Source organism: Carlito syrichta, unplaced genomic scaffold (assembly GCF_000164805.1).
Source record: "Carlito syrichta isolate Samal-C Ts95f unplaced genomic scaffold, Tarsius_syrichta-2.0.1 Scaffold288412, whole genome shotgun sequence".
In the NCBI taxonomy this organism is placed as follows: domain Eukaryota; kingdom Metazoa; phylum Chordata; class Mammalia; order Primates; family Tarsiidae; genus Carlito; species Carlito syrichta.
The window spans coordinates 70,800-82,738 of NW_007232508.1; the positions used below are offsets into that span (position 1 = coordinate 70,800).

Here is an 11,939-nt window from a genome sequence, read left to right on the forward strand (position 1 = left end):
TCACATCTCACCTGTACCTGGGGGAAGCATAAGCATATGTTTTTGGCATAAGCTGGGCGGACTGTTCCAGGCTAAAAAAAAAAAAAATCCACAGCAAAATGACTTAAGTGTGTACCAGCACCCTTTAAAATTAATTATGCTTTCTAATAGGGACCACTAATTTAAGTTGAAGAAGTCTTGTATGTGCACGTGATTTTTCTTTTATTTGATTTTAGATTTCTGAACCTTGGCATGTTTACCAGGATTACTGGATTTTCTTGTTGTGTTCCTTTTCTTGGTGGACGACTTTGATGTTTTCCTAGGAGCCCAAGCCAGAAGCCAATTGTCTCTTATTTTCTTCTTCTACTTACCCTCATTCAGGTGTCTATACTCTGACCTCAAACCCGTCTTCTTCTTCTTTTTTTTACTCTGTCACCCAGGCTGGAGTGTAGTGGGACAATCACAGCTCACCGCAGCCCTGACCTCTTGGGCTCAGGTGATCCTCCCACTTCAGCCTCCCGAGTAGCTGGGACTACAGGTGCACACCACCACTCCTGGCTAATTTTTTGATGTTTTGTAGAGATGAGGGCTTGCTATGTTGCCTGAAACTCCTGGCATCAAGCAATCTTCCCACCTCAGCCTCCCAAAGTGCTGGAACTGTAGGCGTGAGCCACTGTATCTGCCTCTCAATCCCTTCTAAGTTTGCTTTCTCCTCTCAGCACCCGGATGCAACCACCCATTCAGTGACATTATCTCTGCCCAGTGATGCCCTTCTAGGAGCCTTCCAATTGCTTTCCACTCTGAGTCCTGCCCTTCCCAGCACTATTAATGCCTTATTGCATTTTAATTATCTTTTATGTTAATAGTACTTGGTTGAAGTGTAATTTACATAGGATAAAGTGCATGTATCCTAAATGAACAGCTGGATGGTTCTGACAAATATATGCACCTGCATAGCCACCCTCAGCTCAGGATGCAGAGTGTTTCCATCACCCTGGTAAGCTTGCCTTTGTCTCTTTCTACTCAATCCCTGCCCACTGGGGACAATGACCCATTTAGGTTTCTGTCACCATGGGTCAGTTTAGCCAGTATTAGAACTTCGGTGGCAGCCAGGCTCAGTGGCTCAGCCTGTAATCCCATGCTTTGGGAGGCTGAGGTGAGTGAATTGCCTGAGCCCGCGGGTTCGAGACCCGCCTCGGCAACTTGGCGAGAGCTCATCTCTACAATAAATTAAAAAATTAGCCGGGTGTGGTAGCGCGTGCCTGTAGTTCCAGCTACTTGGTAGGCTGAGGCGGAAGGATCACCAGAGCCCACCCAGGAGTGGCCACTGCACTCCAGTCTGGGTGACAGAGTGAGGCTCCGACTCAAAAAAAAAAAAAAAAAAACTTCGGTGGACTCACATTGCATATTTTGGTGTCTGACTTCTTTCACATAACATAATGGTTTTGAGATTTAGCCATGTTGTGTGTACTACTAAGTTGTTTATTTCCCCCCCCATTTTTAATGGTATTATTGTGATATAATTCACATACCATACAATACACCCATTAAAGTATGAAACTCTGTGATTGGGGGCATATTCTGTTATTCATTTTTAAAATTGTGGGAGAATATGTATAACACAAAATTGGTCATTTTAACCTTGGTAACCAGTGTATGATGCAGTGGCATTAATTACATTTGTGATGTATAACCATCACCATTGTCTACCAGAAATGCCAACAAAATGTATACACATTTTAAGAGATATTATGTACGCTTTGCTTTTTCAAAGTTGAGTTGAATGATGATAGCCATGTGTAGTATGACATTCCACCCAAAGGATGGCATTCATCATATGAATGCTAGTGTCACTATGTGACAGGCAGGACAAAGAAAATGGTGGAAGCACGGTTGTCGTTCGAGGAGTGCAAGACCATTTTGAAGTGGGATTATAAGAAAAGGATTGACATTGGCGGGAAACTATGGGGGGTAGCGGTCAAGGAGGGCCAGGTAGGTGGGATTAGCGGTAGTCAATATCTGCCTGGGGAAGGTGGGGGGGCACACCTCATCAACAAGGGTACCTGCACAATGAATATTTGTATATCTAACCCTTAATTGTACCCCACAATTTTAAAATAAAAAAATATAAAAAAATAAAATAAATAATAAAAAATTTCGAGAATGTTGTGGAAGTACAACAATGGAGGAGTGAGTATGCAACAGAATCTCCAACACGTCTACTAGTTGCACCCATTCGTGACAAATTTGAGACACATGGCCCTGTGTGTGATGTGCACAAGGGAAGATCCAGGAGGTCTCACATAGCAGCAAGTCCTGCAGTTGTTCGCCATCAACAGAAGTGTCTGGATGCTGATGATAACCACTTTGAGCACCTCTTGACATTGCAGAGGTTCAATGTGACTTGTATTTATCTTTTGTTATTGGTATATGTTGAGTATTACAATCTTGATACGGTTTTTTCCTTTTTTAAAATGTACATGCATTTTTTTGGCACCCTCCGTATTTCCAAAACTTGATCATCACCCCAAACGGAAGCCTGTAATCATTAAACAATAACTAAGTTCTCCTCCCTCCAGCCCTCGATAAACCTCTACTCTACTTTCTCACTTTATGAATTTTACCAATTTATTTCATATAAATTGAATCATATAATATTTGTCCCTTTGTGTCTGGCTTGTATCACTTAGCAGAATGTTTTCAAGGTTCTTCTACATTTTACCGTGTGTCAGAGTTTCCTTCTTTTTAAGGCTGAATCACATTCTATTGTATGTATAGATTACACTTTGTTTACCCCCTCATCTGTTGATAAACACTTGGGTGCTTCCACATTTTAACTATTGTGAGCAAGGCTGCCATGCACACAGGCGTACAGATATCTGTTTGAGCCCCTTCTTTAAACTCCTTTGGGCGTATACCTAGGAGTGGAATTGCTGGATTATTTGGCAGTTTTAGGCTTAGCTATTTGAGGAACTCCCAAACTGTTTTCTACGGTGGCTGTATCATATTAAGTTCTGACCAGCAATGCACAAGGGTTTCAATTTCTTCATGTCCTTGCTGACACTGCTAGCTTCTTTGTGATCCCTTTACTTATTTATTTATTTAGAGAGATTATCTTACTCTGTCACCCAGGCTGGAGTGCAATGGTGCAATCACAGCTCACTGCAGCCTTGACCCTCTGGGCTCAGCAATCCTCTCATTTCAGCCTCCTGAGCAACTGGGATGCAGGTGTGCATTACTGCATCCAACTCCACGTGTGTTTTAAATTACATGGAAAGCCCCCCAAAACCTAGAATTACATCTTTTTGGAGGACAAGCCCCTTACAGTACAGGCTTCGCCTGCTAGGTAAGTGTTCTAAGAATTCCATTGGCATCAGTATAACAGCTAGCATTGTTGTGACAGGCTGCGTTGGGCTTCCGTGAATTTTTTTTTTGGTGGAGATTTTTTCAGTGCATTTACCCATTTCGTAATGGATGATTTATGAATGAAGCTGCCCATACTGTGCTGAGTGTTTAGCATTTTTTTTTTCTGAGTTGGAGTCTCACTCTGTTGCCCAGACTGGAGTGCAGTGGCATGCTCACAGACACCGCAACCTCAACCTGCTGGGGTCCGACGATCCTCCCGCCTCAGCCTTCCAAGTAGCTGGAACTACAGGCGCACGTTACCATGCCCAGCTAATTTTTGATTTATTGTACAGATGAGGTCTCATCAAGTTGCCTGGGCGGCGGGTCTTGAACCTGCGGGCTCAGGCAATCCACTCACCTCGGCCTCCCAAAGCACTGGGATTACAGGCAGAGCCCCTGAGCCCGGCCTGTTTAGTAGTTTTTGATCAAAAGTGACATGACCTTTATGCTTCACCCTCCGTATTCACCCAGTCTTGCCCGGAGAGACTCCCCCCACCCCAGATGAAAAAAGTCCTCAAAGGGAAATATTTTGCTGATGTGGAAGAGATGAAACAAAAAAAATGACAAAAGTACTAAAAGGCATCAAAATCGACGAGTTCAAAAACGGTTTTGAGCAGCAGAAAAAATGTCTCAGTAGGTGTATTGCATCAAATGGAGAGTACTTTGAAGGTGTCTGAAGTTTAAATATATAAGAATAAATACATAATATTTGTAAGTAAATTCTGTTCTTTTTTGGGGAGGGATCCCCCTTGTATAGCATCCTAACAGATGTGATGTGATATCTCCTTATAGTTTAGATTTGCATTTTTCTTTCTTTTTTTTTTTTTTTGAGTTGGAGTCTCACTCTGTCACCCAGGCTGGAGCGCAGTGGCACGCTCACAGACACCACAGCCTCAACCTGCTGGGCTCAGGCGATCCTTCTACCTCAACCTTCCAAGTAGCCAGAACTACAGGCATGCTACCACTCCCAACTAATTTTTGATTTATTGTAGAGATTAGGTCTCGCCAAGTTGCCAGGGCTGTTCTCAAACCCTCAGGCTCAGACAATTCACTCACCTTGGCCTTCCAAAGTGCTGGGGTTACAGGCTGAGCCACCAAGCCTGGCCAGATTTGCATTTTTCTAATGACTAATAATTGAGCATCTTTTCATGAGCTTATGACCTGTTTGTATGTCTTCCTTGGTAAGTTGCTTTATGTGCTATCGTTACTTCATTGAGATATAATTTACATACAGTTCAGGCTGGGCTTGATGAATTTTTGCAAATAAATATGCTCATGTCAATGCCCCCCAGATCAAGGTATGACGATTCTCTCACATCACTTTCTGATAATTTCCTTCACTGTTTTTATCGCGATATCCAGCATTAGTCTTGCCTGTCCTTGGGTTTCTTTAGATGGAATCAAACAACAAGCACTTTTTGGTGTCTGGTGTATTTTGTCCTATGTAATGTGTTTGATATCCATTGGTGGTGTAGTGTGTATCAGGATTTTGTTATTCTTTTGTTGCTGAGTGGTGCTCCCAAGTTTGAAGGCGCAGAGTTTGCCTATTCAAGACATTTGATGATGCGTATTTTGAGTTGTTTGCAATTTTTGGATGTTATGAATCAAGCTGCCCTAGACCTTCTTGTGGACATAGACTTATTTCTCTTGAAAGTGTGTCTGTGAATGGGACTGCGAGGTTGCAAGGTAGGCATGTGTTACGCTTTAATAGGAACGGCCAGTGTTCCAGTGCAGTTCTTTTGTTTTACCCTACCACTTGCTTTCCACAGAGCCTTCCACACTCTTGCCAACATTTGGTATTGTCAACTTTTTAATTTTAGCCTTTCTGGTGGGTGTATGGTGGTATCTCATTGTGGATTTGATTTGCATTTCCCTGATGACTAATGATATCGAACCCCTTCACATTTGGAAAAGGTTCTAATTTAAATTTTGTACATTTTGAAAAAATAACCGAGCTCGAAGACATTAATGAACACTTGCTGAACAGGCATGCATGCGTAAGCCCAGAATGTCATGTGGAATCTGCCTGCCCAACAGCTATGAGTCAGACAGACAGATGTCAGTTTCAGTTACATCTTAAATCACACATGAGTTGCCAAATCAGATTTTAAAAAGCAAGGTTGGGGGGGCCATTATATTTATAAAGAATATTTTGAAAATAGAAGAAAATGACAAGGCTCTCCCCTCCCACCCCTCTTCCCACTTGAGAGCCAGGTTTTTAGCAGGAAAGTCTGATCACGACACATCCTGTGAAGACCCTGCCGTGGTCCTCTGCTGGCTTGGCTGCGGTTCAGACTCCTTATCCCATCATGACCCGGAACGCCCCACTGTCTGCTCTAAGCCTTCTTTGCACATGCGTGTCTGTCACTTGGAACATGGTTCCCACCCACCCTGGCACCCCTGGACCTCCGCTGATGGTTGGCTAACAAGGCTTGGCTTTGGTCGGTGCCAACCCCTCCCAGGCTGGACCAGTTTCTAGTTGCCTACGCTCCCACTGTCCCCTGGGCCAAGCCCAGCACTGTCGTTGTTTACTTCTCTGTCTCCTTCCCCAGCCTGAATTTCCTGAGGGGCCAGGCTCTCTCGTTTCTTCCCACTTATGTATTTACTTTTATTTTAGAATGGCTAAAATTAAAAAGGTTGACAATACCAAATGTCGACAAGAGTGTGGAAGGCTCTGTGGAAAGCAGGTGGTAGGGTGAAACAAAAGAACCGCACTGGAACACTGGCCGTTCCTATTAAAGCGTAACACATGCCTACCTTGCAACCTCGCAGTCCCATTCACAGACACACTTTCAAGAGAAATAAGTCTATGTCCACAAGAAAGTTTATGTGAGGATTTGCTCCATGAGTGAATTGCTTGCAGGTGAGGTTTGGGCTTCTAGTGAGTCCGCTTTCCCCCTGGTAGTGGACATGGCACCCAGTGGGTGATTGTGTGGCCCCATCCCCCTTCCCTTCCTCCCCCCACTAGCAGATAGAGAACATGGCACCCAGTGAGTGGTTGTGTGCCCCCCTGCCCCTCCCTTCCTCCCCAAACTCATTCCTGTCTTTGTACCTGTGTGCCCAATGTTTCGGGCCTGCTTATGATTGAGAACATGCGATGTTCAGTTTTTTGTTTCTGCGTTGGTTCACTTAGAAAGATGGTCTCCAGCTGCATCCGTGCTATTGCAGGGGACATGATTTTGTTTTCCTTTATGGCTGTGTAGTATTCCATCATGTAGATGTACCCATTTTCCTTATTAGTCCACTCTCTGTGGGCATCTGGGTTGGTTCCGTGTTTTTGCTGTTGTGAACAGTGCTGTAGTGAACATGCATGTGCCCGTGTCTTTTTGGTAGAGCAATTTATGTTCCTCTGGCTTTGTTCCCAGGCGTGGAATTGCTGGATCATATGGAAGCTCAATGTTTAGGACTATCTCATTTCAATGTTCTTCTTTATATTTGTAACACCTAACCAGGTACTTGTTGGATGGTGAACAGATGCTCTTGGGTTGATGAAGAGAGCATCCTGAAAGCGATGTAACCCTCCTGCCTGTGGGGTGTGTTTGCTGTGGTTTGTCTGTTTCGTCACACACATTTTAAGTGTGTGCTTGCATTTATATATTCCTAAATCTGTAAGACAAAGCACAAGCCACAATATCTTGAGATCTGACCTTGTCCCTGTGACTACTCCCCCCCCCCCACCAGCCCTATGACAAGGGGCTGCTGTTTGCCCCTGTGGAACAGGGGATGGCACTCAGTGGGAGAACAAAGGAGCCAGGGCAGACAAGACAAGTGAGGTGATGCTTGAGAGGGTGCTGTAGGCACCTAGGCCAGGACTAGGCAAAGATTTATTTGTGTGTTCACACACACACACACACACACACACACACACACACACACACACACACACAGAATGTCGCTCTGTTACCCAGTCTGGAGTATAGTGGTGCGATCATAGCTCACTGCAGCCCCAACCTCCTGGGCTCAAGCGATCCTCCTGCCTCAGCCTCTTGCTGGGATTACAGGTGCATGCCACCATGCCCAGCTGTGTGTGTGTAGAGACAGAGTCTTGCTCTGTTGCGTAGGTTGGTCCTGAACTCCTGGGATCACACGACCTCCTGCCTCAGCCCCCCAAAGTGCTGGGATTACAAGTGTGAGCCGCCATGCCCGGCCAAAATTCTGCATTTCTCACGAGCTCCCAGGTGATGCTGATGCTTCTGGTTTAGGGACCCCACTTTGAGTGACTGAATTTCAACCTGAGCCCTATGGAAAACAATAAATAGGTTGTCTGGGGGAAGAATGAGCCAGGCTGTGAATTTTGCGTCCACGGGGTTGGGCTATACTAGGTGATGCCACGCCTTTTGTGATGTAAACCAGCGTTTGTGCGTTATAGACCTACTGCATATGAAAACTGCCTTGAGAAAAGTTGTAGAGTTTTCTTTCTCATGAGAAGAGTATGCTGTCAGACCTGAGAGCTGCCACAGAGCAGCTGGTGGGAGTAGGGGGAGCATTGGGAGTGAAATGCGCTTGGAAGTGTAGGCAGAACATCCAGAGAGGGTTTCAAGCCTTGGAGTCTGACATTAGTGGACAGTCTTAAATCCCTTTCTTGAAATTTTACAGAGAGTTTTTGTAAGAAATTCATAAAGCTCATCATAACCTACAGATCCTGAGAGGCCCGATTCATTTTTCATGTATTGATTGATGCTTGCTTGCAAATTTACTGGTGTCTTCCCAACTCCTTCCAGAAAAGGATAGGAAACAGCTTTCTCTTTTCCGTACAGCTTTCTCACAGTCTACAAACTCACTTGTGCAAACAAGCGGAAGACTAGGAAGCTGTATCAGGATTTCTTCTTCCTTAAACATTTTGTATTTTATGATTAGGAAATAAAAATAAGTGTTCATTGAGGGGAAAAAGGGGACTTCCCTTTCACTACAGAAAAGTATAAAGAGCAAGAGGAACAGAAAGTCACCTATAAATAACCTCACCATTCAGAATTAATTTCCACTGAAATCTTTGTATTTCTTGTTTTTTTTAATGCACTGTTGGTAATTTCATAAGATTGATTATAATTTTATATTTATTTTCATTTTGTTTGATAATTTAAGCCTTTCCTCATGACTAAAATTTTTTATATACCTTATTTTTGCTAATGTTTTATAACATTCTATGATTACACCATTAAAAAGGTTTATTAAACTTTTTTGTAATTTCAAAAGGAGAACTTTTGGGGAAAAAAAAGAAAAGTAGCACTGTCCTCATGACTTCTGGAAATATAGTGAATTCTGATTGGAGCCCAGAAGGGAAATTTTTTTGGCTGATTTGCTGCATTAATTACATCTACCTGTACTTAGCATAACATCTGGTAGATTTCAGTGGTTATTAAAACAATATTTGCTGTGTACAGTGGCAAATATCTGTAATCCCAGCACTTTGGGAGGCCGAGGAGGGAGGACTGCTTGAACCCAAGAGTTCAAGACCAGTCTAGGCAACATAGCAAGAGCTTGTCTCCATAAAAAAAAAAAAAAAATTAGCCAGGTGAAATAATAAAATAAATCAAATACATTTATTTAATCATATATTTTCCTGTATAAACTTTTATCCAACCTTAATATGATGACTCAATTCTCAAGACATAAATGTGAAATTGTTAATATGTACAGGCTTTAGAAGACAGCGAGTGGATTTTGCCATTAGTCTATCCTTATGACTTGATGATGCTCGTGTTACCTAATGCTTCATGACGTCACCCCCAACATAGTGGCTTAAAGAGCAGTTATCACTTATTTTCGCTCACAGTGTCTGTGACTCAGGGATTTGGGGGCAGCTTGGCTGGCGGTTGTGACTGAGGTTACCTGTGAGTCACAGTGGCATGTTGACTGTGGCTCTGTCTGAAGGCTGGACTGAGGCTGGCAGGTCCCCTTCCAAAGTAGCTTCCTCTTTAGGGGCAAGTGGGTGCTGGCAGACGGTCTCTCATCGAGTAGGATGGTGTCTTTCTCATCTGGTTTTCTAGATTTTGCTCTTCCAGACATTCTGTTTCCTTGAAGTTCTCTGTGGAGCTTTGTTCGTCCATTGTAAGAATTCCTAGCTTAATTTCAAAAAGATGAAGTGAATAATGGTCAGAAAAATGTGTCATTGTTACTGAGGGTCACTGATTGTTAACAGGCGTGGCTGGGGGCCTCATCCCTTCCCCACATCTCTCCTTTAGGCTGCTTGAGTGTCTCCAGCAAATAGGTGTGAGCCACCATACCTGGCCGTCAGTGACAGATTTTTTTTTTTGTCAGAGTCTCACTCTGTCCCCCAGGCTGGAGTGTAGTGGCACCCTCACGGCTACTGCAACCTTGATCTGCTGGGCTTAGGTGATCCTTCAGCCTCAACCTTTCAAGTGGCTGGAACCACAGGCGCGCACCACCACACCTGACTAATTTTTTTTTCAATTGTAGAGATGAGATCTCGAATCCCTAGGCTCAGGCAATCCTCTCGCCTCCACCTCCCAAAATGCTGGGATTATAGGCATGAGCCACTGTACCCCACCAGTTACAGATTTGCATATAGCTCTCTTGACATACTTTGGACATCCCTGAGGTGAATTCTTCAGGGTGGAGCGCTTGGGCCCACTTTCATTTTCTTTTGAGTGTGGCGGTTGCTTTCTGATCTGTGTTACTCATCCTCAGATCCGGGCAGCCCAGAGTGATTCTCACCACACTGAAAGGCATCTGTCTTTTCTGAGGTTTCCTGGGACCTCCAGTCATTTCTTCTTTTGACTGTAGAGGAAAGATAAAAAGCTCAAAGCCCACGTCACCACATGTCAGCCTCCAGTTTAGAGCAAGCGGAATTTGTTCCAGGTAAAGACCAGTACGTTCACGCAGCAAACCCTTGCCGAGTGGTGGGGAACAAAGTTAAAAAGATGTGATCCCTCTCCACTCGGAGCTGATTGTGCAGTGAGGACCACTGCAGGGCAGCCCCATGAGAGTGTCAGAAAATGGAGTGAAGGGACCCATTCTGAACCATGACTCACCCGAGGCTCAGACACGTGCAGGTGAATGAGGCCACGGGAGGAAGGACACTCTGGGCGGAGGCCACTGTGTGTGTGAAAGCTTGGAGGCCTGGAAAAGCAAGGCACCGCACTGGGAACAACTCAAACCACGGGGGCCTGGCGTGGCCGTGGTTCAGAAGTGACGTGGGTGGCATTCTCAGGCGCTGATGTCACAGCATAGAGCTGTGGTGTCCCCAGGACGCTGGGTTCACCTTGTGGAAAATGGTTTGGGGATAGGTGGCATTGCATAGTTGCCGGATTTTTCTTTTACTGTCTAAGAAAGCAATTTAAAAGTCACAAACTTCTGTCTTTATCCTTTTATAATTGCTAAGTACATTTTATGCCCAATCAAGTCATGAAGACAAAAATCTTACAATAAAGGATAGTTCTCCCAAGGGAAAAAAATAATAGGCAAACATTAATGCCTGGACACATTGATAAATGTGCACTACTGTCATATATGTAATATGCATAAAATATATAGACATGTAATTATATACAAATATATAGGCATATACAGATATATACATACACACATATATATTTCTATTATATATATAAAATAGATACAGCTTATCCTGAATATTTATGTCTACTGTGATAACAGACAACTCCAAGTCTCAGTGGCTAAAAATAACAAAGGTTTGCTTCTTGGTCCTTCATGCTCTTGGCTGTTGGCTGGGGTGGGGCTAGGGCCCAGACAGGCCTCTGTTCTCTCCATCCTCCTCCTGAGAGGCCCAGACTGAGAACTGTGCCACGTCTGAGCTTCAAGGACAGTCAAGGCAGAGAAAAGGGAACATAGCTCATCAGATACTGTCTCTTGAAACTAACACCTGGACACAACCATTTCACTAACATATCACTACTTAAAACTGAACAGATGGTCACGGCAGAACTGAATTCAAAACGGGCGAGGATATGCCATGTTACCAAGAGGCAAGAAGAAGTAGATAACCTCGAGTATATACAGAACTCAGACTGACCAATAAGAAAAAGGTGAACAAGCCAGCAAAAGTGGGCAAGGTTATAAGTGAATCACTCAAGAAAGAGAAAATCCAGGTGGCCAGTAGACCTCTTGAAAGATGTTCAATCCTACTGGCAACCAGGAATGCATGTTAAAAACACAGTAACAGTCAATACACTTCAGATTGGTGAAAATGGAAAGTTACTGGGTATTGGTGAGAAGGCAGAGAAATTGTAACTTTCATTTACAGCTGGTAGGGACACCCCTAGTGAGCAAGCAGCCAAGTTGTCCTGGTTCTTTGTTTTTATTCTGGATTTTGTTGTCTGCCCTCCCCAGCTCCTTCACGGTCCGTGTCCATTCTTGAGTGAGTCTGTATCCTGTGCACGCTAACATAGAGGACAAGTGAGGGAGAACAGAGACTGTTTTTGAGGAATATGCAGGGTTATTTGGGACAGAGAAACACACGGGATGGGGAACTTCCAACGGTTTGTTTTTCTGCTAGACTCTCTGTGAGTTCATCTTATTATTTATAGCCCAATGTTATTGAGTCAACAACTCTCAACAGCCGTCCCCCCCCCCCC

The 11,939-nt window shown here is 43.9% G+C and overlaps 1 protein-coding gene across 1 annotated transcript in view; it reads left to right on the forward strand.

The window, feature by feature from the left end:
- The first annotated feature begins 5,693 nt into the window (after window positions 1-5,693).
- The window catches only part of ANKRD33B (ankyrin repeat domain 33B), a 55,225-nt gene continuing 48,979 nt past the window's right edge, over window positions 5,694-11,939 (forward strand). The window contains exons 1-2 of the mRNA XM_021710305.1: window positions 5,694-5,801; window positions 7,066-7,152. Coding sequence (XP_021565980.1) covers window positions 5,694-5,801; window positions 7,066-7,152 — 195 coding nt within the window. The remainder of the gene's footprint in view (window positions 5,802-7,065; window positions 7,153-11,939) is intronic.